Source organism: Orussus abietinus, unplaced genomic scaffold (genome assembly GCF_000612105.2).
Source record: "Orussus abietinus isolate OABI.00-Male unplaced genomic scaffold, Oabi_2.0 scaffold14, whole genome shotgun sequence".
In the NCBI taxonomy this organism is placed as follows: Eukaryota; Metazoa; Arthropoda; class Insecta; order Hymenoptera; family Orussidae; genus Orussus; species Orussus abietinus.
The window spans coordinates 2049887-2076910 of record NW_019395994.1 but is presented as its reverse complement, the minus strand read 5'-3'; the positions used below and the strand labels follow the sequence as shown (position 1 = coordinate 2076910).

Here is a 27024-nt window from a genome sequence, read left to right as displayed (position 1 = left end):
TATCTCTGTTTATATCTGAACTCTAACCTTGGCTTGCAGATTGCAGCGCCAAGTAATGAGAACTATTTACAGGGCGTCTCTCCATGAATGAATAAGAACATTGGGAAAGGCCGCTATATAGGTGCGTCTATCATTCTACAGTAATCCTTGATAATCCTGTAGTTTCGTTGTCTTCGCTCTGGGTGCTGTCATGTTTCCTGAAATTCTATCCTTTTTACAGAAATTAACTTAACAACGTCATCGGGCACATATTTTTGTGGAAAATGGGTATTTTCTTCGCGAAGAAAAAACCCGCTAGTCGGGTTACGGAACACGACAAGGCTGTATTGGTAACTATTCACATCCAGAGGTGAACCTAACCTCACTTCGCGGGCACGGCACTGCGTGTTTTTATGTCCTATTCTTGTAGCAACTGAAGCAAACGAGAGACAAGATAAAACAATATCAGAGAAGAATCGAGCAGAGTAAAGAAAAGGAGCGGGAATTGTTGAAAAAATTAATTCAAAATGATCAGAGGGAGTAAGTGTTCTCTTTGAATGTCATTGTTGAATAGTCAGTGACTTTGCATACCAAATAATTAATAATAGCTGTCAACAGAAAGCTTGATCATTGTTATTATCTCAAGTTATTTATTCCATATTGTATTTATACATTACATTTATTCAACTTTCATTCATCCATAAGATTTATACATTCGTTTTAATCATAAATATTTAGTGTTATCGATAAGCATTAATATTGGTCTTTTATAGGCGTGCTAAGCTGCTCTTAAAGCGAAGGAAGAAATTCCGAGATTATGATCAAATACTTGAGACAAGTGATAATCAGTTAGAAAATTTAGAACGGATGGTACACGATCTAGAGTTTGCACAGGTGGAAATGAAAGTGGTCGATGGTCTAAAAATTGGAAACGCTGCACTGAAAAGTTTGCACGAGGTTCTCAAAATTGAAGACATTGAAAAAGTTATGGACGATACAAGAGAGGGCATCGAGAAACAGAGAGAATTAGATGAATTATTGTCTGGTGAATTCAGTGAAGAAGATGAAAGGGATATTACTGCAGAACTCGAAGACCTTTTGGCAAAGAATGTAGAAGAATCCATGCCAGATGTCCCCGTATCATCTGTGCCGACGGAGGTGATAGAAGAAGAAGAAGAAGAAAAAGAAAAAGTGAAAGGTAGATTACAATCCTCAGATTGTATTGCACATGTTTTGTACTTCAACATGGGAGCCTAATTATTTTGCTTTTTCTGTTTAGTTACGAAGAAAGAAAAAGCACGGGAACCAGTTGCCTTAGAAGCGTGAGTGGTTGTGCAGTCTGTGCTAATATTACTGGACTAAATTAGAAGATGCTGCAACTTGCAACATGTGTATATAATGTGGTGAATGGGATGAGATAGTTATATCTCCAGATGTCGAAAATCTCAGAGATTGAAAAGCTAAATGATAAACATCCAGTTATCAGCTGATCTCTGAAGTTAGAACATTTTCTACCATGGTTCTCAGTAATTTAACATCTTATTTTGGTCACATGTGTAGATTTCGTTCTCTGTCTGCTTTGGAGTATTTTCAGTTCTTCACGAATATGTAATATTCCGACGAAAACGTTTACTTCTTATTATCCAATATGGAGAAGAACAATATGTACAGTGCTTTATAAATAATATAAATTTGTACGATCCATACATGTTAATAATGGACATGTCGCGTTATCATAATTTCATGAAAGTATGACTTGCCAAGATCTATGATGCAGTCATAAGCGTCTTGATATGGAACTTTGAAAACCGTGAGAATGTCTCTTGGATAAATAAATGATAATTGTATAAAATGAATTAATGAGGTGTAATAACTCGTTAATAACGAACATTTTCGTTCCTCGAAAATAAATAACTTTCGATATGAAAACATTTTTACTACCATTCTGCATATGTGCGCCTGGAAAATTGTTACAGTGATTTTATAAAGTTGTCTTTAATGTTGTAGAAGCAGTAAAAAAGTATTACGATCTAATAAATGCGTAGTATGAAGCAAAATCATAATTGTGTCCCCATAAATTGGTAAAAAGCGCAAGTTCTAATAACAATTCAACACATAACTCAAGACGATAAATCACAAGAATGATTTATATATTGCTGTTATAAATGTCCAACGTCTCAGTTGTGTTTACTTTAAACGTCAACATAGGAAAATACCTAACTAAAAGTCAAATCTTAACGCATATTCAAGTAATAATAACGAACATTTCGCGTATAACTTGTAACATTTCATTCTTGCTAATTTTTTACAATTAATTTCACTGATCCTTTCAAACATTTCATGTGCAATTGACAATAAATAGAGAAGTATTCGTCCCTTGAAATATTTTTGCAAAGGGTCTCGTACTGTTCCAATTTCCCAACATTTCACTGCCAGACAAACATTAATCCTCTATTTGTCCCTGTTCCTGCAACGTCATGTTTTATTGCTATAAAAATAGAAGTGCATTACTCGCTCAGATTCGTGCACTGTCATGTTGGAAGTCCTATTAGATAAGATTCACCTTACAAAGCTAACGAACTCTTTCTTCATCGATAGTCTTCAAGATCAGCTGTAATGCTTTTCAAGTGAACTTTTCATTGCTTGTTTTCATTGCCGCGATATTTTTCAATCCCATGGCCTTGGAATCATTTTCAAGTATTTGTTATTCCTGCACTTGGCACTTCAAATTTATTGCACGTTGTCTCGTTAAGCCGTCAAGAGGGCCTCCGATGGAAAAAAAAAATGCGCAGAAATAACCAGTCAAAGACGTATTTTCCTGGATTTCTGCATGACGGCACGGGGGAGGACATCCTGATACCGGCGTGCAGCGTAAATTATTTCATATATCACTGATAAGATAGCATGACGAAATAATCCTCGGAAGCGGAATAAGCCACGAAATTTTATTCCCTCACCGTGTCGACGGATATTTAAATTATCCAAAGTAAAAAAAGGGCCTTAATTCACCGCGCGTGGCTCACGATCTCCCCTGTAAACAAAGTCGAGCGGCAAGAACAAATTACTGGAACAACAGTTGGCAACAGTTCCCGCGATTACCCATTAACAATATATAGGAAGAAAAATTCTCCGGCATTACTTAATCACGTTTCCATCACGCATGTTACCAATTACGAGTCCTTAGCCATTTTTGTGAGACCTTGCCTCTCTGACGCAATTTTCTCGATCTTTACGGTATTACGTACTTCGGAAATTACTGTCCGCACGATCGCACTCCGGTATGGAAAATACGAATTAAAGAGAAAATTTATAAAAGCATTCCCGGGACACGAGCCGGGAATTCCCTACCCGAGATATTTTCTTGCAAATCCGTCTTTGTCGTCCACCGGTGTTATTTCATTCCATCTACGTGACGTATACACAACTTTGATACGCCACGGTATTAATAACATTGTTCCCTGAATTAACCGGGGGGAGGCAAATAATTCACCAGACAGCCATTGATTGCACGAGCAAAAGCGTAATTGTAGGAGGCGCAGATTAAGTTTTATCGAAAAGTCAGGCTATTCGGGCACATGTACTTTCGCTCCTGCATTCACAGCTCGAGAGCAAGAGATCTGCGGTAATGTACATCTCTCTTATTGAGGGTGATACGTGACTTGAGTCACGGTCCGCGGTTCGTTGTTCCTTTGTCATCTTTAGCGAGGCTTCCGGCTTTTACCTCTTAGGGCCGACGTCGGCTCACGCCTTGGCCGCCCATCGCGTGGAAAGCAACCTGTCGACTGAGAAGAGGGTAATTATCGTTAACAGATCCTTGGGAACGAGGACTGTAAACGCACGTAAGCGTACTTGAGAGTACGACGGATACGCAAACTTACATCCAGAATTAACTGAGGACGTCTTCCCGCCAGGAAAGGAATTCTTAAGTTTGCACCCGCTGAAACGAAATTAGGATCATTGAACAAAATCGTTTGGTTAATTTAAAAAAACGTTTTGGGCCGAGTAAATCGAATTTCAGATCAGTTGATCAAACTCTTTCGCTTCGATCATTAAAATGTTTCGGTTAAATCGTTTTATTAATTTTAGAAAATATTTTAGTGTAATTATCATTAACATAGCCCTAGGAACGAGGACTGTGAACGCATGTAAGCGTACTTGAGAGTACGACGGATACGCAAACTTACATCCAGAATTAACTGAGGACGTCTTCCCACCAGGAAAGGTATTCTTAAGTCTGCACCCGCTGAAACGAAATTAGGATCATTAAACAAAATCGTTTGATCGACTGCGTTTGGTTAATTTCAAAAAACGTTTTGGGCCGAGTAAATCGAATTTCATTTCACTTGATCAAACTCGTCTGCCTCGATCATTAAAATGTTTCGGTTAAATCGTTTTATTAATTTTAGAAAATATTTTCGTGAATTAAGTAATATCTTAGTTAAATGTACTAAGCCACTATAATATTTAAGTGATCTGCTACAGTATTTGACGTGGTTAACTGAAAGTTATTAACCAATTTTATTAGACTAAAGCAAATATTCGGTTATCTATATAATAACCATATTCTGTGGGTGAATGAACGATAATTGTATCGATTTAACTAAATATCTTTTTACGCGGGGAGATTAAGGACCAGGTTCCAATTATCAAAATGTAAGCCTCTTTACATTGATTCTGCCTATTATCTTGGCAGCTTTGTAAAGTTAATGATATTAAGTCGAAGGCGCTGATTTAGGGGACTTTTTTTTAGATTAGATAAATAGTGACAGGCGTTTTAGATTAGATCAATATCTGCAAGCCAAACTATTTTAGATCCTAATGTGTCTATTATAATAAGTTAAAAGTATCGCGGTACTAAAGTGTTCTCGAAGCCCACGTGTTCATGTCTAATTTTATAAAAACGTCTAGGGCGTGCTTGTTTATCTATACCATACAATTTGACGTTTATAAACCTATTGTTTATTAATGTCCAGTTTACAATACTATACATACTTTGTTAATCCCGTTTCGATTTTTTACTATATAATGTATGACCGTTTGCCAAACGCGTCAACAGGTGAACGCCCAGGAAGGCTCTTAAAAGTAGGATCCTGTGAAGGTGTCGAATGCTTTCGAAAAATGACGTAGTTCCCGCAGTCCATAGTTTAATATCTAACGATAGTATCTAATAATTCTAATAATAGGTCATGTTTGTACAGCAATATCTGGAGAAACGATTCTACTTCCGCCTTTCGAACCCGATGGCCTTCGGACTAGCGCAACTTATAAGGAAGGCGATTTCTCAAATTAACCAATTCGGCCTCGCATTTGAATTCTGACAGTGCTAATTATTTTTCGCCAGGAGATATTTACGCACATTTTCGCCCCGTCTAATGCACTAGTACACTATTAGCGAAAAACCTACAACACCTAAAGATGAAAATCCTGCAAATCGGAGACCAACACATATTACCTAGATTGACGTAAATATATAGTAATTGAATTTTGGTTTAAAAAATATCTGCATTACCAAGATATGATCGCGGACTCCTTTCATTATGATAACCGATACATGTGGTTATCAGATATGCACAGCTGTAATTTTTACGTGTTGCAGACATTTTCAGCGAGTAGTACATTAAACGCGTAATTTAGATTGTACGAACTGAATTTTTTTATTCAGTTTTTCATGGGAATTTTCACCCCCCGTTGTACACTGGGAAAATAAAGTTCATGGAACTAGAGAAGTGTTTCTTTGAACAGTACCAATAAAATATTTAGTTAAATCAAAGAATAATTAGTCTCAAATAAATTTTCATAATTCCGAAAAAATATTGCATCCGATTTATTCAGAGTTACTCGAGTCAAATAATTAACCGAATATATTCATTAGTACTACTTATTCAAAGAAATACTTCTTTGGTTCAATGAAATATTTTTTCTCAGTTTAGGTAATCGCCGCCTGGGAAATATACGGCCTTTTTGTACACGTTTTTCGAGGTGAAGCCGCGACGTCAGCAGCGACACGAATAAGATTCCTTGAATAGTCAGCGGAGTATTGCGAATCCTTCTAAGGAAGTGACATACGAGTACAGGACGTATCATTTCATGACCCCCCAGGCGACGTTTCAGAAACGGATGTTCCCACAAGAAGGATGTCGCTACGTATCACGTCGAGTTTCGTCATTTTTCCAGCTTATTAGCAATCACGTCATTGCGACGGGTAATTTTTATCGAATGGACCGAGTCCTAGGTGCATGTTCATACTAACGACAAACACTCGATTTTTGCGTATGATGCAAATTCTATAATAAGACCGAATGCTCATTTGATTAAACTGAACGGTCCGAATTGATACGACCCTAGTAGCACAAAATATTTGTCTTATATTTTCTATATATTTAACGAATATCGTACATTTTGTAAATATTTAGCAGACATTTGAAATATTTGCAAAATATTCACTTAAGAATATTATTTTCATAATATTTGTATATTATTAGCTCCATGTGTTTCGTAATACCTTTCTTATCGATATATAAAACCCTTCGTTTCATTTTAATATAAGTATTTTTTAAATATTATCTGCCGAATACATTATAAGCGTTTTAAAGATATTTTAAATAAAAATCACACGTTTTGCTCCATTAATGAAATAGCGGAACGAAAATGTTGCAAAAATGTCTCGTGTGTTTTCATACCAAATGAAGTATCCGATAATAATTGTAGACAACGTATTTTTATTATATTTTTACAAATTAAAAAATATAATTTCGATACGTGTTTCTAAATGATTAAAATTAAATATGCCATTGAGATTTTCAACAAATATTTTAGATATCTTCGAAGGAAATCTTCGAGACATCTTAAAAAATCTGTCGCTTCAGATATTTAGCAAAGATTACAAAAATATATTTAGAATTTATTCTGTGCTACTAGGGGAATACTCGTTAAGATAATTTCCCGAGAATTATCGTTTCCGGGATTCCTATCGAATGTAGATGATAATTTTGCAAATCCGTCATCGTAATTCCCTCACCGACAGCTCATCGGCACTTGGTGACTCATCGCTGGATTTTGTGAACATATTTTAAATCGCCGTAAACCTGTGACCCGATTCCACTGTGAACTACTTTTTACATTTTTTATTGGCATTTCTATTCCTAGGACATACTTATAAACTCTTAATCGATCGACCATTAGAAAATCGCTATTAAGGGAAACTCCAAATTGTATGAAATGTCTGCAATTTCTCGACGATACAATAAGCAGTTATCGTACCGTAATTCTCAGTGAATCACGTCTCAAATGTATTGTTGCAATTCTTAGTAAATGGTGATGCTCTTAAGGAAATACTGTTAAAATTTTTGGAAAAATAGATGTTTCTTTTCTACGGAAGTGTCGTGTAAGGAACCGGAATTGCAGGAAAAACGCTGTGAAACTGTTAGGTCTACGTTTAATTAACTCCAGAATAAATAAATATTTGTAACGTATTTTTTTCCAACCAACTATTTTAACGGGTGCCTCTGTAAAAAATGCAATTATAGACGTACTTTAAAACTTATGCGGCAATGGTTTGAATGTAGACTCCCTTATTAATGATGGTTTATACTGGATCACACAAATCTCTTTAAAAATAGAATTATTTAAAAAAAGATCGGTTTTTCGAAAATTTTATTTAAACGTGCGTTAAAAATAGCCAAATATTTTCTTACATTAACATTAAATATAGATAAGAAGAATCATTCCCACACATATTTGACGAAAATTTTTGTTTCTGTTTTTATTTCAAATAATCTTATCACGTGTTCCGATGGCGCCCGTCAACAGATATCATTTCTATAGCCACGTAATGAATGTCACACATTTCGGTCGAAAATATACTACATCAAACTAAATAACATTTTTATCGTATTGAAATATGTATTATTAAAGGACAAAGCTTTTTTCATCTTATGGTGTTTACTTTTTTATCGATTTAGAAAATTTACTTGTTTTTCGAGCATTTTGATGGGCGGGAATTCCCTTAATTGATGGGCACATGGAAAATTCCAGTTTCAGGAAATATCGTTTAAGTCGCTTAAAGCGACTATCAAGACCTGACAGTCCACTAATAAGGTACAACCGATACGTGGAGGCTAATTTCTTTGGGGCTGCTGGCAAATGTGCTTATCACAGGGCAGCTATCGAAACTCGGCATTGACAAGCATTCGGCGAATACAAATCGGTCATACGGACAAACGAAGGTGACGGTACGTCAGCGACAAAATATTATTCGTCTCTCAGTTTTGAGTTGGACGCGAATTCGCCGAGTACACGAAAAAACGAAAAAACAAGACATTTGCTCTTACCTCAGTAATAATTGCACCGACAGCAAAAATGTTTGCAATTGTATCCTTCCTGGACAGCCTAATAGTCTAAACAAAACAGAAAGTAATATATGAAATACAATTATTATCAAAATGTGGAGCAAAGTCTATGCCTTAAAATTGTACGAAACAAGGACGTAAAAAGAAAACAAAGCGTCAAATTTTATTTAGACGGCAAAAACCTCAATACCTTTTAGGACAGCTCAATAGTCTAAATAAAACAGAAAGTAATACGTGAAATACAATTATTATTATCAAAATGTCGAGCAAAGTCTATGCCTTAAAATTGTACGTAACATGGACGTAAAAAGAAAACAATAAGTCTATTCGAAAACGAAGCGTAAAATTTTATTTAGACGGCAAAAACTTGAATATCTTTCTGGACAACTCAATGTTTCTGCGTATACACAAAGGAGTCGCGGCCGGCGTGGATCGCCGTGGGACGCCGTGGGCCGGCGTGGGCACCGGCCCGACTAGTCGGTCGCGCGCCGGTCGCACGCCAGTCGCGCGGAGTCCGCCGTTAGTCGCCGATCGAGCGCCCGCGGAGCTGCGCAGTCGAGTCTCGCGAGCCGGTAGTCAACCGTTGAATTGCCGGGCCAGTCGCCCGGAGCTGGGGGGAGGGTCAGAGGCGAATTGGCAGCGCGTTGGGCGGAGTGTCACGAGTCACGGAGAGTCACGAGTTGACGCCGGTCAAGGAACCCGTTCATTTTGACGAGGGCAATTTTGACAACGGTCGAGGATTCTTGACAGTGGCCTGGAAACCTTCTTTGGGTGCTTGGCAGACTGATCGGTCTCGACTGTCACTGGACGTTGACCAGAGGAATTGGCAGGGGTCCTTGCAAATTGACAACGGCCAAGGAAAATTGACAGCGTCCTCGAGGATTTCAAAGTGAGTTTTGTGAATTGACCGAGATTTGAAAATATTAGGGTGTCCCATAAGTTCCTGCCGCACCGTGTATTCATTTCGTATAAAAACAAAAAGTAAGAAACTTATGGGACACCCTGATATTTATGGCCGTTTCAATGAATTAACGGCGAATGGTAAGGGGTTATTGACAGCGGTCATGAACAGTTGAAATTGGAATACCGTACATTGATGGTGACCGAGGTGTATGTGTTTTGAAGGTTCTTATCGATTTTTCGACTCGGGATATGTGGAATGTACCGATTCTTATATGTTGTTTGCAGTCACTGTCTCGACTTAATGTATATACGAATTAAGGATGGCTCGAAGAGAATATAAAAATGGAGTAGCGTATTTAGACAGGTTTTTTGTACGCTACGTTGTTATTGAGCACTGTTATTAATTAATATCGTTTCCGTGTTGGTATTGGATCGTTATAATATCCAAAGTATAATACCGGCACGGAAGACCTTATTTTTTAAGAAATTCCTGACATTAACTTTTCTTTTGAAACTCGTTTGATTTGACGCTTATGAATATATTTTGCTTTAATTTTAGGAAATACGATGTGCAATATAACTATACGAGTGGAAGATGTTTAATGCAACAAAATGCAACTTTTGCATTTTAGTGGCTATCCTTTTTATATAAGACATAGGCCTATCGATCCATGTACACATATTTGCATGAAACGCTTATAGTAATAACAGCATACTTCCACTTTGCGATAAAAGCAACATTCGATCATACGACCATCGACTTTGTATCGCGACCAGTGGATTGCAATACTTTCTTTTTAACTTATACAATTTATACGTGCAATTTGAGGAACCTATATACAGGGTGTAACAAAACTCGTGCCCATGATTTATACGTTGATATCCTTGATGAAATTGGAGTTGTAAATTCTGTACAATTTTCTTCTAAGTTAGTTATGATATACTTATGATAATTAATTGAAAAATAGCCAATCAGGAGCGATGATTAGCCGAACGCAGATCAGTTACGTATTACTGTTCGATTTAAAGGCCAGACAAAATTGGTAGAATTAATTTGAATATCGAATAAAGAATAATATTGAAAGTCATTTGACAAAAACAAATAAGGTTTATTCGAATCATATATTTATCTGTTATCTATTGATTCATTTATTCGTTATTCATTTACTTGTTATTTATAAAGTTTCATTCTGAGGTACATCTTTTCTTCCTGAACAAATCATCAAACATATTGTTTGACTTTCATTTGAAGTATGTCAGTTAAAAATATAATGGTATTTCATCCTCTCATAAACTCTTTAAGCTCAAGTAATAATTATATATTTTATTAATTAATATTTTATACATATAATTTTGATTTTACGGAATTAAAAGTTTTTGTTGTAATCGAAGAGTTAAAACGTACCTTGCATACACGTTCTTGCTCAACAAATATTAGTGAGACTAAAGAAGATTCATTTTGTTTTTCATAAGTTGAGAACTAAAGGGGGGAAAGACGGATAATACGAATAAAAGATAATGAATAACGAATGACGAATAACGCGAACAAGGGATAATATGGATAATGAATATAGCAAGTTACGAGTACTACGATTAACGAATAAAAAGAATACAATTTTAGTTGAATTATCGTCCGAGTAAAATGTTATTAGACCGATTCCCAACTTCGGAGAGAACTGGAGACGTAAACTCGGATTCTCGTTTCGCTAATAATCGCACCTGGTATTAAAAACATTACGTTCGACAAGTTAAGGGTCTTTATGGTCGGATTTGCACGACATGCCGACGAATATTGTTGTCCCTTTTTTACGGTTCTGAGGTGGTCACCAAATACGACTCGAAGTCCTAGTCAGATACCTTAAAAAGCAATAACCGAATCTGTATATTAAATTAATCGTTCCTCAGGAGGTAACATATTTTTTAATCCATCTTTCTGTTCATTTATCTTTTTATATTTATTTATCCTTGTACCGTTATATTCTCCGTTAGCGGGATTATTTTGTTATTTATTCTTTTAAGTTCGTTTCTGCATTTGTCTCGGTCTCTTTTTATATTCCATTTATAATTTGGGCATCCTTTAATTTAATTAATTAATTAATTGATTTACTTCTGCTTGTTTAATATAGAGACCTTTTAGACTTCTTCGTTTCTTCTCATTTATTTGTGTCCTAGTTTCTAAAGTTTATCGCCCCGGATAACACCCAAACGTTACGAAGTTGTCATAATAATCGATGTTCAATTTCAGCCGGGAAGAGTTGACATCTTGGTCGCACCGAGCCGGATCCAACTCCAATTGACGGCGGATCTCGGCGGATCGCGACGGATCGCGACGGATCGCGACAGCTGACAGCGGCTTGCCGCGAGTTGACAGCGAGAAAGGGGAGGCGGAAGGAGTCATTGGCTCGAGGAGGAGAAGGGACAGGTTGCGATCGGCTGTCAAGCTCAAACTGTCAGATCAAGGCATCGCTCCGGGAGGTGAGTGGGTGGTGGCGGAAGCGGACCATTCGGTTCTTCTCGTATGGGTTTTCGGCGGAAATGGACCACGTGAGGCTGGGGCTTCTCCGGTGAGGCCTGTCCTGAGAAGGAAAGGAAAACCCGGCCTTGGAAAGCGAGCACGCGAGTCGCAAGGACGTCTTGACCGGTGTGCTCCGGAGAGATCTCCGCCGCGAGTCGCGGCGCTAACGCAATCGCGCGAATTGACACGAATCCGAAGTCGCCCGCCCACGAGGCCGGCCGAGTCGTTTAAAGGCCGGTTTGGACGTATCCGTATCGTGTCCGTATCGTGTCCGTATCTTGTCCGTATCTTGTCCGTATCTTGTCCGTACCCGGACAGAGTAGGGGAGACAAGGTATACTGAGCGAAAAAAATTACATTCTCTTAACACAAGAACTGCCAAGACCAGTCAAAATGACTGGTTTCCAATGGCCCATCATACACAAAAAAAATCCGCCGGTAGTTCTAGTGTTAAGGTGAAGTGAAACCCCTCTCAAATCAGTCGATTCCAATACAACACTTTTTCTTTTTTAAGGGTATTGGACCGAACTATCAGAAACCTTGACACATGACTCGTGATCATCGAGGAATTGTCCTGACACTTTCAAAAATTGGATTTTTGAAAAAAATTTTCTAACTTAGCTCCAGACCAAAACCAAAATGGCGTTGAGTTCTCGTATTTCGATTGATATCCAATTATTGAAGGCTCTAATATGAGAAACGAAAGTGTCAGGACAATTGTACGACGATTTGAAACACTCTGGTAATCGAGAAACTCGCATTTGAACGGGATAAAGGCAAAAAAAGTGTCTTATGCGCTGCTATGCCAAAACGATGGTAATACGAGGTCTCGGAGTGAAAATTTAATTGACCTGGAAATTACATTCATTTTGATATAATTATTTTTTTTTTTTAATATTATCTGTCGAATACGTTGTAAACGTTTCGGAAATGTTTAAAATCATAATCACAGAGGGACCCCCTGCGCCATCTGTGATTTCCAGGTCAATTAAATTTTCACTCCAAGACCTCGTATCACCATACTTTTAGCATATCGACTGCCAGGGTGTTCTAAATTGTCGTAAAATTGTCCTGACCCTTTCGATTCTCATATCAGAGCCTTCGATAATTGTATATTGATCGAAATATGAGAGCTCGACGCCATTTTGGTTCTGGTTTGGGCTGAATTAAACAATTTTTTTTTTAAATCCATATTTTGAATGTGTCAGGACAATTCTTAGACGATCAGGAGTGATGAGTCAAAGTTTCGGACAGTTCGGTCTAATACCCTTAAAAAAAAAGTGTTGTATTCGAATCGACTGATTTGCAGGGGGTTTCACTTCACTTTAAGTAGACCTCAAATCGCCGGAGGAGATCGCCATTGATTCGTGTCACACGTGGCTAGAGATGAGAGACACTAGAGATGAGTCTTCTACGATGATTTTGAGGATGCGAGAATAACGGGGGAAAAGTGTATTTTAAACAGACCGAACAGATTTCTCCAATTCGCAGATGTTATGCACGGGAAGATGTTTCGCCTTTTTTTTCGCAGATGTTATGTCGAGTTTCGTTATGACGTAAAGTAGATTCTCCAATGATTAACGAGTAGATTCTCAAACAATTAACGGTTACAGGCTCCAAAGTTCTTCCGAGTTCATACGTAACCTGTAATCGTTGAAGTTGCAATTTTAGGAGTCATTGAAGTCGATTAGCAACAATGTACCGTGAAAGTATCGTTCGTATAATGATAGGGGATTATTATAATTAATCGAGGCAGAGATTGAAACGGTGAGTTTAGGTCTAGGGTTAGATTTTTTGTGCTGGGAAGAGGAATGACAGCTCGATGTGATACTAATTCGGGGGCGAAATAAATGTCCCGGAAGGTCGGTCCAAAAATATCAGCGGAGGTTTTAAATACGATGAGAATCTTCCGTTATCTGAATGTCAGAATAAGAAAAACAGTTGAGATGCTCGAATCTCGGATCTGATTACGAGTCGAATTGCAACCCCTCGATTAAAAAAATTCCAGTAAGGAATTTAATCACCTTTAATCCATGATACGAATATGAGATCGCGATTTTGGGATTGGTGGAGAAAAGTCACAAATGTTCTAGATTACAGAATTGCGATATCTATTTTCCATACATTTTTTTTTACTTTGTTCTTAAACCTGATTACGCAGAACTTTAAAAACGGTATTCGACAACGTTTTGTTTAGGCTTTGAAATATAATTTATTGGCAATTTAGTATGTTTCCAGACCTTGTTGTGAGCTAATCTTAATTAGTATCGAATTATTCCGATTTTCGAATTTATCATATGAGCCGAGAGAGTAATTACGTTTTCTCTCTCACTTTGCATACACAGGTGGTAATGCTTACTTGGATTGAACGTTTCCTATGTATGAACTGGCAGAAACGATCATATGGGACAAATGATATTCTCCAGACTTGACATTGATAGATTATCTCCACTTGAAGATCTGTAAAGAAGCTCGTGTTCAAAATTCCATTAATAAAATAACGAACGTCTCAAAATTTTCCAGCGATGCAGATAACCTCGCAGTGTGCTTAATTTATTCTGCAAGTAGCTTCTCAAGTACATTGAGATCGAAGGCAAACATGCTTATATGCCTTATCAACTGAAATGATAATCTTACATTCACACTTCCTTCTATTTATATTCTTCATTTTTATTGGCAGGTAATTTTACAAAGAATCATTAAAAATACATTTTAATTATCATTGCATTTGGATTACCTTTTTTTGGTCTTCTTTCATGAACTATCAAATAAAGAATATCTTTACATAAGGATTCTAAGATTTCATATATTCATATTTTTTACGGTCACGCAGAAGAAGAGTGAGAAGCAAATGCTATATTTTCCTTCCTAGAGTCAACGGTGTCTCTTTTAAATATTGGTTGGACGTCTATTTTCTACTTGCCGAGAATATCGCAGTACCACATACGTTTGGAGAACCTTTCTACATTATATAGAAATGTACGTCTACTTCTGAGAATGGCTACTTAAACCGTATCCATTTTTCCCCACTCATTTCCCGGCGATCGATTTCTCAGGTGGAATTTCTGTTTTACCTGTAGCTGTATCAATGCCGTAGGTACGGTCAGATACGAGCAATTACCCGCGGGTAATTGCTCGTATCTGAGGGTAGGGTTGTAAATATCCTAATGTAAACGTAATCAACCAGTATCGTCATCGTTGACATGTGACGTCATGCGACGGTACATCCAATGACCATTATGCTGGGATTGATTCGATTTTCTCGCTTTCTTACGTCGGCATTGACGCTGTGTTTTTCTCTTTGGATCTATATACTCTAGAACTAAAAAAGTACATCGAGTTGTGAATGATTTTTGAGGGTCTGCAATTTGATTTCTACTAACTCTAGGAACCCAACACATGCAATGGACATTGAATTAAGTGTTTAGTCATTTTTTAACATTGTAAAACTTATCGTCGACTTGGATGCGAACAGTCTGGGCCAAGTCTTGTTGGATATTTTTTTAAATATACATGGTGACCTTCAAATCTTAGAGAAAATATTAGTAACGTAAGAAATCAATGCGTGACCACCACACGCGTTGGGGACAAAACATCCAAGTTAAAGAGAATTATCAAATATTGTGAATTAATCTTGATTATTATTTTAGAGAATGCCCTTACGCTTTCGCTTCGATTTTCGTCGGGCGTAATTATCTTTATGTTTTACTTGTATTCCTTTTATTTCATAAAAACGTTTACGGAAATTGTGTCAATGCCCAAAAATGAACGTATTTAGTTATTGAAAAAAGAGGAGTTGTCATTGACAACGATTGATCATGTAATAACGAGCGGTAATTTTTAATGTCAGCTTTGCTAACAATAAGTCAGAAGCGCAGCCGTTGAGTGATTTCTTAGGCAACGAATTGAAATTAAATAACATTGATGAAGACGTTCACACAAGTTGTCTTAATACTAAGACAAAAACTGTATGTAAATAGTAATTAACTGCAAGAAAAGCGTTTCGCTTTTCGAATTGGGTCCGTCTACATGGGAACTTACGCGTATTACCGTATCATAAGGAGTTTTATTTCAAAAAGTACCCGCCACATCATTCGTTAATGTAAAATGTAGTTTTGTTGAAATTTACATCAGTCGTGTAGATATGTTTTGTTAACTTTCAATGTGGTTTTGCTGAAGTTTACATCAGTCGCGTAGGCATGTTTAGTTAACTTCCAATGTAGTTTTGTTGAAGTTTACATCAGTCGTGTAGGCGTGTTTTTCTTTCTTTGAATATTTTGCAAATCAATTTTATATTTGAACATACCCTCCGGTGCTTTCGGCTACATCGGCATTGTACTTACGTGTTAAATCGCTTTGCAACATGTGCCGTCACGTGTAAGCTTACATGTACTACCGTATTATAAAGAGTTTTACTTCAAAATGTACGTATCACATCATTTGTTAACTACCAATGTAATTTTATTAAAATGTACATGAGTCGTACATGCTCTCCGCCTACATCGACATTGTACTTGCGCGTTAAATAGCTTTGCAACATGTGCAGTCACGTGTAAGTTTATACGTACCTCCGTATCATAGGAAGTTTTACCTCAAAAAGTACCCGTCACATCGTATGTTAACGTCTAATGTAGTTCTCTTGAAATTTACATCAGTCGTGTAGTCATGTTTTTATTTCTCTGAGTTTTTTGCAAATCGATTGTATACTTAAACATACTCTCCGGCGCTTTCGGCTACATCGACATTGTACTTACGTGTTAAATCGCTTTGCAACATGTGCCGTCACGTGTAAGCACGTCCGGCGAAGTTTATGCACGGCTCGATTCGATTTTCTGGCTCAGCTACGTGGGCCTTGGCGTAGCTTTACTTGCGAAAAATCGTGACTGAACTTCACAGGATGCCTTTGGGCAAAAAAAAAAATACACGGCGACCCTCAAAACTTGGTAAAGAAACATTAGATAGAAAAAAAACCTACATTTCGCATGTCATGTCCTCCTCAAAACCGAGACACATTTTTTTTCCTTTTTTTTTAATGCATATTTGTTGACACGTATCCTTCACCGCACGTTAACGTATGGTTTTTCCCTGGTATTTTTAGTCGCGGGCAATTAATCGCCACGTCGCTGTAAATATCCGGACATGTATAGGTGTCATTGATGTCTCTACGTGTATTGTCACATGTCGGCACGTTTGATGACCTTTACCTATGGATCGATTCGATTTTCTGGCTCGGTTACGTGAACATTGACGCCGTCTGTGTCGCGACAATTCATGATCGAACCTTGAACGTTCGGCGATCGGTCTCGATCTCCTATCAGCTCGAATTTACAAGTTCGGTGGACTCTAACCGATCTCTTATCACGACTCGCAGTTCGATTCGGCTCCCCACGAGGACTTGTAATACCTCACTGGGAATCGAATTAGTCATCGACGATTGCTTCTACCTGACGAATACCTTATTAGTGGGTGATCACTTGACATTGACTGGAGAGTAGCACAGATTATACCGTTCAGGAATTCTATGTATGCACAATGTGAATGCAAAACGAATACAGTGCGTCATGGGTTTCCTGATGTAAGGTTGTCTCGCGTGGACTTGCAGGAAGGATAACCGAGGAGAAGGTATTTTTCATTACGCCTATTACTGGTCTATACTTGGCACCGATCGTTGTCCGATGTTTCATAGAAGATATCGTTTCTTTTCATAATTCGTGGGGAATAAATTGTACGGATTTCATGGCATGAGATTATTTTTCGAGGACATTGAAGAAGGAGGACTTGTATTATAATATTTGCAGCACTTGTTATCAGTCCATATTTTGTATCGATCGCTGAACGATGTCTCATATGAGATATGATTTCCTTTCATAATTCATGGGAATTTAATTATTATCTAACCTCATGAGGTACACATTTTTCTGAGGTTTTCTGGATTCTCCGATCTTCGGTCGGTCGAATAGATACTCGGAGAGATCGTTAAATCAAATCAGGAATGATTATCATGTAAATGAATTTGCGCCAGGTACGAGCTATTCCGATGAGAATAATTGCCGGTGGGAGAAATAGGAATCGTGGGTGTGAAGTACGTGTAGATATTTGTAGTATACTCGTAACTGAAACTGGGGTAATAAGTTACGAATTGAAAGCATGTCATTATTTAGTGAGTACAGGTTGAAATAATTGCTAATTGGCGCTTTGCCGAATGATGCTAGGTTTTCTGATAATTATGCCTTCTCTTCGATTGAATGAATTCCCTGATAAAAAGTCGTACGTTGTACGGAAACAATTGCTCCGAAGGGGAGGGGGAGGGGCAAGAATATAAAATTACGAGTAAAGTGATACATAGGTGACTAAACGGCGATATTTGGACTTTTATGACGAAGGTCATCCGAAACGATGACAGACATGTACTTAGCATCACATTGTATGGAGAACAATGTCTACCTTTCAATGGCAGTGGTACAATGGTGCTCGGTAGTACTCATAACTAGTATCATATAAAAGACTTCGAAAAAGAATGAATGGAATGAACCGAAGAAAGAATTTCGTAACAATACACGGAAACACGATCTTCAACTAAAATCTATCATTTACTGACCGTAAAAGAATAATTTGTGTACCACTGAGTTGCTTAGTTACTTGAATTTCATTCAATGCGGATGAAAAGTTCATATTTAATGTAACGAATTTCTATTACTTATACAGTCATTTTAGGTATAATATATATATTGATAACGACGTAAAATAAATTAAACAAAATAATTAAGCGATTTAAATCACACTTGACACGAATTTACAGGTACCTAAAGTACCTCGAATTTTTGGGTAGGGTTTATTGTTCCAAATTTACTCTTGGATAAAAGTTAAGTTTCAAGGCGTACATAAACAGCAACAATTTGTGTTATCTAAAAGGAATAACGTGTTTGATAAAAAATATAAGTTTTGCTATTCACGTGGTCTTCAAGTTATCAGACACCTTATCAGGAGGGGTGTTAATCATAGGGACTGACTAAGGCCTGTCTTTATTTTTCTAAGTGTGTGTAATGTGTAACCTGTTTTTTTTCTAAGTATGTGTAACGGTATACACTGGATGAATTAAATATATTAACTGAGACACTCGAGAAATCGACGAGTAGGTTATTAGATGACGTTTTTTTTCGAGCTATCGGCAGAGAAGGAGGAAAAAAGTAACTACTCCTATTTGTTCGAATATGTATGCTGTATTATGTTAAAGCTCTCGTTAGTAGGACTCGGTGCCATGAATAAACCGTTTACGTATTAATGTACGTGCTGGTTGTTCCCGAGAGCCGTATAGCAGCGATCGATGTTCGGAAATATTAATTAGGTAGATACGGTACTATCTCCCGAGCATGGATATTTTAACATTTTAAGCGATCCGCTGATAAGATATCCCGGATATCCGCAATCTGATCTAATCTGCTATTTATCGCCGGCACTTAAACTCCACGTGAAACTGCGACTCTAGCACTTTCAGAAATTTCCTGCTTCCAGCCCTTGAGAGAAAAGAGATTTTCTTATTTTTATGTATTAAACAATTTATCGAACCACTTGTACTTGCGATTACTCGACTGGCGGAAACCGAGCAAAAGTTAAGTTTCTGTTAAAGCAACGACGATTCTTTAAGGCCTTTTTTACATCGAGGACTTCTTTTCTTACTCGCCGGGTCTACGGTCCTACCGAGATATTAAAATTTAACAGCAAGAACATTTTATTACAGGGATAATACGAATCTCATTACGACGACAAGAAGCATTCTCGCGGGAAGAAAAAATATCGTTGCGGGAAAAACACAATTATGAGAGCGGGACTAATTATTCTCCGTGTAAAAAAAAAGGATTGCAACAAAAAATTCATTACAGCTGTAAAAACCAATATTACGTGAACAGGATGTTTCCGTGGTTGCGATACGACAAAGATGAATATTTAAATTCAGTAAAATTAGTATGAGTGCAGTTTTGATATATACCGTTTGCGGGTATTTTACATATTTCCGTATTTATGTACTTCTCTTACGAACAGCAAGCAGGATTATATGACTGAAAATAACGTTATCAGTTATCTAATTCAAGGACTCTGAGGTCTCCTTTCAAGGGGATTGAGTCAATTAGATCTTCGAACGAAATTTCCTACATTCCATTTTGAGTACAATTAAGTATTATATTTTCTAACCGTGTTTCATTCATTCTTCCTAATACCTTCCAATTTGTTGATTATCCTGCTGATTCATTTTTTTTTTGCGGATCTTATTTATTCTGCATATTTAATTTTAGGCAGTGGAACGTTTTCATGAAAATAGACTCAATACTCTTTATCTACAGATTCAATTGGTGTGGCGTAGGACTTAACACTTGACGTGCAAATTGAACGTCACTTTATGTACGTGACAGAAAGTAACACGTTTTCGTTTCGCGGCTAATAGCCGCATCTAAAAAAAAAGCGTTAGCTCATTTAACGCGAAAATAGAATTCACGTTACGGTAGCTCCAGCAGTCGAGGAAAGAACCCGACGATTAGATACACCAAACGGCCGAGACGGACGAGTCGGAGAAATGCTCTTGTGGTGAAAGGCAACAATCAGGGAAACGCTTACCGACGGAATAAATTGCATTCATTTACAAGCGCTTTCCATGGCATTGGAAAAATCTCGGGGTCTGTCTAAGAAACGCCAGAAATGGCCGCCGTGGCGTGACGTCGAGCCTTAAAACTTTAAGCGTTAAACATTAAGCGTTAAACGCTAAACGTTTACCGTGTAACGGCTTTCTAAACCATGCCAGGCTTAAATTAGCACTTGGGGCTAATTATCGTTAAATGTCTCCTCGTGGTGTCGCTTTGAATTGACACGAAGGTTAGATCGTGTAACGGACTGTAACAGTGTCGCAGTCGTCGGTAATGATGTAAGAGTCGCATTAATGGCGGCCATAACGAGCAAGAAACGAGAAGAACGACGCGTAGTCGCTTGGATGAATCTCACGTACCCGTTCAGACGAATGCGGTGGATGGAAAGTAATAATAGGGGCGAATTGTCTGCATGATGGGTCAATGATTCCGATTTAACGTGGATAAAGAGAGCCAATTAAAAGAGGTTTAATTTGAAAAATCTTTTGGTGCAGTTTGTTTTGGAACGGCGTCCATGCGCGAGGGCTGGTCTGCCATGTTTAACCCTTTGCGGTCGTATGTCTACTCTCAGCCACCAAAGCCTTTTTACCGTTCCGGTCGTATGTCAGCTCTCAGCCATTACAACTTTCAACGGAAATTAATTCCGACCAGTACGACACCCATGTCCAAATTTAATACGTCCGAAAAGGGTTAAATGAGTAGTGATTTAGTATGGGAGTTAATCTTGAGTTTAAAAATTACATTATAATTGTATGTATGTGTGTCATTTCGGGGGTTGTTTAAGGGTGTAGGGGAACTGGATGAAGATGAGGGGAAATAATGAATCCGCGGATTTTTGTAGAATTGGAGGATTGGGGAATGTTTTAGGGCTGCCGGTAAGAGTTTCTTAATGCGTAATTAACGCCGGAAAGGTGTGGCACGTGTATTGCGGAACTTTGAAATAAAATGGATGCGTGAGTAATATCTCCCCCTCTCGTGGTTATTTCGAAGTGGAGAAGGTCTACTAGTCAGACATCGTCCTTCCAGCAGAACCTCGTTTTCACCGAGCGACGCCTCTGTTTTTTTTTCTCTCCGATTCGTTTCGTCTCGCTTCGTTGTCAATGCTGTAAAACGTAGAGATTGCTTGAAAAACAATGACGTCTCGCTGTAGCGAGTAATACTGACACCCTTTCCGGAACAAAGGGAATATTCGGGAATCGTATCTTAATTTTAGAAAGCGAATTACTGCCACGAAAGGCACTTTTAATTCGAGGCTTTCATCCAGACGTATGTTAAGCACTTTCGTGTTACCGACATTAAGGAGCTTTTTATAAATAATAAACAGGGTGGAAGAACTATTTCAACTGTATTATCTCAATTCGTGTAGAAAAAATCAAAAAGAATGATTCACTCACGTAGTCAGCTTAGAGCATCTTCCTAAGAAGAAACGAAATCAGCAATTCAAGGAACGCTCTAAATTCAACCATTTTTTTTTTTTAGCGAAACTTCATATATCATAGTAGTACGTGTAAGTTCGCATGTCATGAAAGGGTCTCGATTCGGAAAGTGAAATATTTTTCTTTTATTTAGTTAATTAGTATTTACATTTATCCCCGTGTTTGAATAGTAATACAATCTGCGTTTCGTTAGTATTATTTAATTTGAATTGTTTCTACAATGAATCAATCAGCTGCTGTGCTTCCGACTGGTCGAAGTTAACTTTAGAATCGTCGCTAATTACTACTTGTATCTTATCCAAATTTGTTCAGTTAATTACTATTTATATTTATCCGTTGCGCTTTAATATCGACATAATCCGCATACATTTTATATTTCCGGTTCATTACTATTTATATTCATCTTTATATGTTAGCATCGAGATAATTGCGTAAACGGTTTCGCTTGTGTTAGTGCGTTAATCTCTCAGTTAATAATTGACGTTTAAATTGCAATATTTTTAATAGAGAGATATTAGTCTTGATACCAGAGGAAGTACATAATACGTAAAATACTTTTTTTTTACCCTTAACGCACAAATTGGGTCATTTTAACCCAGTGTCATCATACCATAAATCTGTACTTTACATATGCAATCTCGCACCCTACCATATTCTCACGCAGGTAGTTGCGATCAATAATAGTCGGAAAGAAAAAAAGATGTGAATCTATTCTTCGAAGAGACGCATTTATATTTTTTTTTCTACACATTTACGATATGGTATTGAATTAAAATGACCGAATTTACGTTTAAAGGTTAAATACATTGTCAAACCGAAATCCCTCATGAACAAGGTTGGGTAACTTTGCCTTTTTTGGGGTGTTTGACATATATTACGTAAACCATGTAATTTATCGTAGAAAATCGTGGAAAAACAGTAAATTACGTTTCCAACGTGGAGGCTGCCGCCGATGTGCGATATACGGCATCCGGTAGATCATAAACGTCTTTTAGCACACATGTAAACACATAAATATTTGTATGGAATAATAAATTAATTTGGGTTCAAAATTGTTAGGAATTTTACGTTTCCATTATGGTGGATGCCGTAGATGCATGATACATGATGCTATATGAAATTTCTAATTGGATTTATTATTTTGTATTTAGAAATAAAAGGGCGTAATATACTTTGGCTCGCGTAGAAAACTATAGACGTATTATACGTTGTAATATACGCGTAAAAAATCACGAATATTACATGACGTATTATACCTGACCAACCCTGCTCATGAAGTAATCGGAACGAAGAAATAAAATCAAAGTGCATCCCAAATGTCGATCTCATCCCAAACTCGGGAGACTTTCGACCTCGACTTTATTGGTAATCGACGTCTCTCCGAGACTCGCGGTTCGTTTACATGGCGAACCTCGATCGCGAATCGTAGAACCGGTGAACTTGTTGGTCTTGGCACGAGATTGCCGACCGGTTTGTCATATAAAAATAACTGTCGAGCGCACCGATCGTAACGGGAGGAGAGCCGACTCAGCACGCGGAACTTGATCGTCCACATCCACGTAAACGTAAACGTGATCGATCTAGCGCGGGAGGTCTCTCGTGGCGTTAAATGTAGAGGACATTAAGGTGAAGTGAAACACCCCTCAAATCAGTCGTTTCGAATAAAACACTTATTTTGAAGGGCATTAGACCGATCTGTCCGGAACTTTGACACACGACTCGCGATCATCGAGGAATTGTCCTGACACGTTCCAAATCTGGATTTTTTTTTTAAATTTGTTAACTTAGCCATAGCAGAACCAAAATGGCGTCGAGCTCTTGTATTTCGATGAATGTACAATTATTGAAGGCTTTAATACATGAAATGAAAGGGTCAGGATAATTGGACGACAAATAAAGACAAGAAAAGTGTCTTATGCGCTGCTATGCTAAAACGATGGTAATACGAGGTCTTGGAGTGAAAAATTAGTTGACACGGAAATCACAGATGGCGCAGGGGGTCCTTCTGCAGTCAATTAGGTCCTCAGAAACCAAGAATCCAGGGGACTTCTAGAGTCTCGCGTCGATTTCTTTAGAATTATTGTACGAAACAACAGGTGGAACATGCCATTTAGTATAATGCCCAACATAATTCGACACAGGTGTCAATATAAAAACGAACGACGGCAACGCATGTATTTAGGAAAATCATCTTTACTGACGTCGATCAAGTTCCTCGACGGGTTCCTCGACAATTATTGAAGGCTTTAATATATAAAACGAAAGGGTCAGGATAATTGGACGACAATTTAGAACACTCTGGTAATCGATAAACTCGCATTTTGACGGGATAAAAGCAAAAAAAAGTGTTGTATGCGCTTCTATGCTAAAACGATGGTAATACGAGGTCTTGGAGTGAAAATTTAGCTCACACGGAAATCACAGATGGCGCAGGGGGTCCTTCTGCAGTCAATTAGGTCCTCAGAAACCAAGAATCCAGGGGACTTCTCTCGCGTCGATTTTTTTATAATTATTGTGCGAAACGACAGGTGGAACATGCCATTTAGTATAATACCCAACATAATTCGATACAGGTGTCAATATAAAAACGAACGTCGGCAACGTATGTATTTAGGAAAATCTTCTTTACTGACGTCGATCAAGTTCCTCGATGAGTTTCACTTCACCTTAAGGCTGGTGCCGCCGATGTGCAAGTAAGGATCGGTGATTAGACTTGTTTTGCCCTGACTGGTATCACCGCAATAATGGGCGAGCCCCTCGTGCGCTCTTCCAGCCTTGAGTTGTCGATTCGCGTGCGATCGCGAAGGCGTGCGTGCCGTTTTGAAATGATCATTTGTTCTCGCATGATCGCGGCCGAACACCTCGATCATTGATCACCCGCCGATGTACGCAGATACTCGCAGGAGGAAGTTTTAGGCGCTCCTTAATTCGGTGGAATCAATTACACGCTCAACAGGAAAGTCGCGGGCGGACGTGTTAAACCGTAACGCCTCGATAACGACGCGCATTGCCGTGGAATGGCTAACAGTGACGGCATCTCTTTTTTTGAAAGCACTTCTCGAGGAGGAACAAATCGATGATGTCGGGTGGAAAATTTTCGGGGATCTTTGGTCTTGAAGATATCAAGGTGAAGTGAAACCCCCTTCAAATCAGTCGATTCGAATACAACACTTTCTTTTAAGGGTATTAGACCAAACTGTCCGAAAATTTGACTCATCACTCCTGATCGTCTAAGAATTGTCCTGACACATTCAAAATTTGAATTTTTTAAAAAAATTGTTTAACTCAGCCCAGACTAGAACCAAAATGGCGTCGAGCTCTCATATTTCGATCAATATACAATTATTGAAGGCTTTGATATGAGAATCGAAAGGGTCAGGACAATTTTACGACAATTTAGAATACTTTGGTAATCAAGAAACCCGCATTTGCACGGGATAAAGGTAAAAGAAATTGTTTTATGCGCTTCTATACTAAAACGATGGTAATACGAGGTCTCGGAGGGAAAATTTAATTTATCTGGAAATCACATGCAGTCAATTAGGGCCCCAGAAAGCAAATGAATCCAGAGGATTTCTGGAGTTTTACTTCGATTTCTTTATAATTATTGTACGAAAACGAGAGGTGGAGTATGCCATTTGGTACAATACCCAATACAATTCGACACAGCTGTCAATATAAAAAGAAACGCCTGCAATGTAGGTATTTAGAAAAATCTTCTTTATCGACGTCGATCAAGTTCTTCGACGTGTTTCACTTCACCTTAAGGCAAAACGAAAGTGGAATCTGCGCGATTAATCGCTTCTGAAACTTTTTGGTGGACTGGGTCTATGGAATTGTTTGAACATTTACTATGTGAGTATGGAGAACTCGAGGAAGGACTTGTCCCCGTGAAATTTCGTTTTTTGCAAAAAGATTTGAAATGTTTTTGTAACAAATCGGAGTCTCGCCCGGGATCACTTATTCCTCGATGTTTCTTTCATTGGTATCGTTGTGGTACACGAACTTGATGTATCGACCTACAGTGGAGATGATATCTGCGAGAATGGGTGTTAGAATTGCGCAACTTCTGAGAAGATCCATTGCTTTGTGACGTGTACGTACAATTTTCCACGTTTTTCTAAACTCACATGTCCACGTGGACTTTTTCATTTTAAAGCATGGCGCCTCAATTTTCCGCATTTTACGTAGAAAATTGAACTTTAACACCCATACAAATCAAACGTTAAGTCGATACAATGAACCGTTTACTTAAGGAACGTACGGGAACATCTCAGTAACACATTTTTCTTCATGAAATTATTTAAAGGAATTTAGTACTTGGTTGTATATAATGGCGAAGGAGAAATGTGTAATACCGCATTTTCTAGTTTAACCACTGCATTTTATTGACGTATTTCCTTGCGGACTCGATTGCAGTTTCGCGTGCAGCTTATGCACCGTTATTACGTGCATTACTGATGATCACTTGAAACTTTTCAAGTACAGTTCTCCTCTTGACTTTCTATGAAAAGAGTGATACAATTTCGAATCCTGTATTTGAAAATGTACCTTTGCCTTTAATTGCCTTTAATTGACCTTTCGGTAGTTTCTGGCTTTTTCGTCTACCGTTTTCTTCGTTTGGCATGCCACTCGTATAGTGCTATTACTTGTTTAATATTCATCAATTCAATCTTCCGAAAAGGTCTCTTTCGCTCGACCTCGTTTAATAAAAGACTGACGAATATCATTTTCTCGGACATTATATTGCACTTTATTGACGTATCCCTTGCACGTGCGATTTATGTCGCCTCGCGTGTAGCTCGTGCAGTGCCGTTAATATGCATTACGTGCACATTTACATGCCTAGCCACGCCAACGAAATCGCCCACGTAAAGAACAATTGTATTTCGTTGTTCCGTCCTCTAGGTTGAATGCATGTAGTCACGAGACGACTCGTGTTACAATTTGTCACCAACTAGTGAACAATTAGACGTTCGACCGTTACATTGCGCCCTACTATTTGATGTTTAAATTCGTTGTCAACATTTGGAAATGTATAGGTATAGACCTCTATAATCTAATGAACATTTAGATATTTTTTTTTAATCAGGGAGGAAACGTTCAAGGGACGTTCTAACTACATTCCCGCAGAAATGGTTGGGTTTCGTTCTAAATAAAAAAGGCAATTTGAACCCGCCGTTAGATATAAACTATTACGTTTTCAGC

At 38.0% G+C, this 27024-nt stretch overlaps 2 protein-coding genes and 1 long non-coding RNA gene across 4 annotated transcripts in view; 2 read left to right on the top strand and 1 right to left on the bottom strand.

Moving 5' to 3' along the window:
* The first annotated feature begins 157 nt into the window (after window positions 1–157).
* Window positions 158–1835, top strand: LOC105698344 (charged multivesicular body protein 6). Its single transcript, XM_012422528.2, has 4 exons — window positions 158–329; window positions 410–519; window positions 753–1177; window positions 1259–1835. The coding sequence occupies exons 1-4, from the start codon at window positions 264–266 to the stop codon at window positions 1303–1305; spliced, it is 648 nt and encodes a 215-aa protein (XP_012277951.1). The 5' UTR covers window positions 158–263; the 3' UTR covers window positions 1306–1835.
* A 191-nt stretch (window positions 1836–2026) lies between these two features.
* On the bottom strand, window positions 2027–8691 carry LOC105698345. Its single transcript, XR_001103922.2, has 5 exons — window positions 8518–8691; window positions 8310–8375; window positions 4164–4222; window positions 3858–3916; window positions 2027–3761 (listed from the first exon to the last, which is right to left on the bottom strand). It is a non-coding gene; the product is annotated as an uncharacterized LOC105698345 (long non-coding RNA).
* A 150-nt stretch (window positions 8692–8841) lies between these two features.
* The window catches only part of LOC105698328, a 37593-nt gene continuing 19410 nt past the window's right edge, over window positions 8842–27024 (top strand). For both annotated transcript variants that reach the window (XM_012422503.1, XM_023434086.1), the window contains exons 1-2: window positions 8842–9216; window positions 11476–11705. The gene's annotated coding sequence lies outside the window, so the exon portion shown is untranslated. The remainder of the gene's footprint in view (window positions 9217–11475; window positions 11706–27024) is intronic.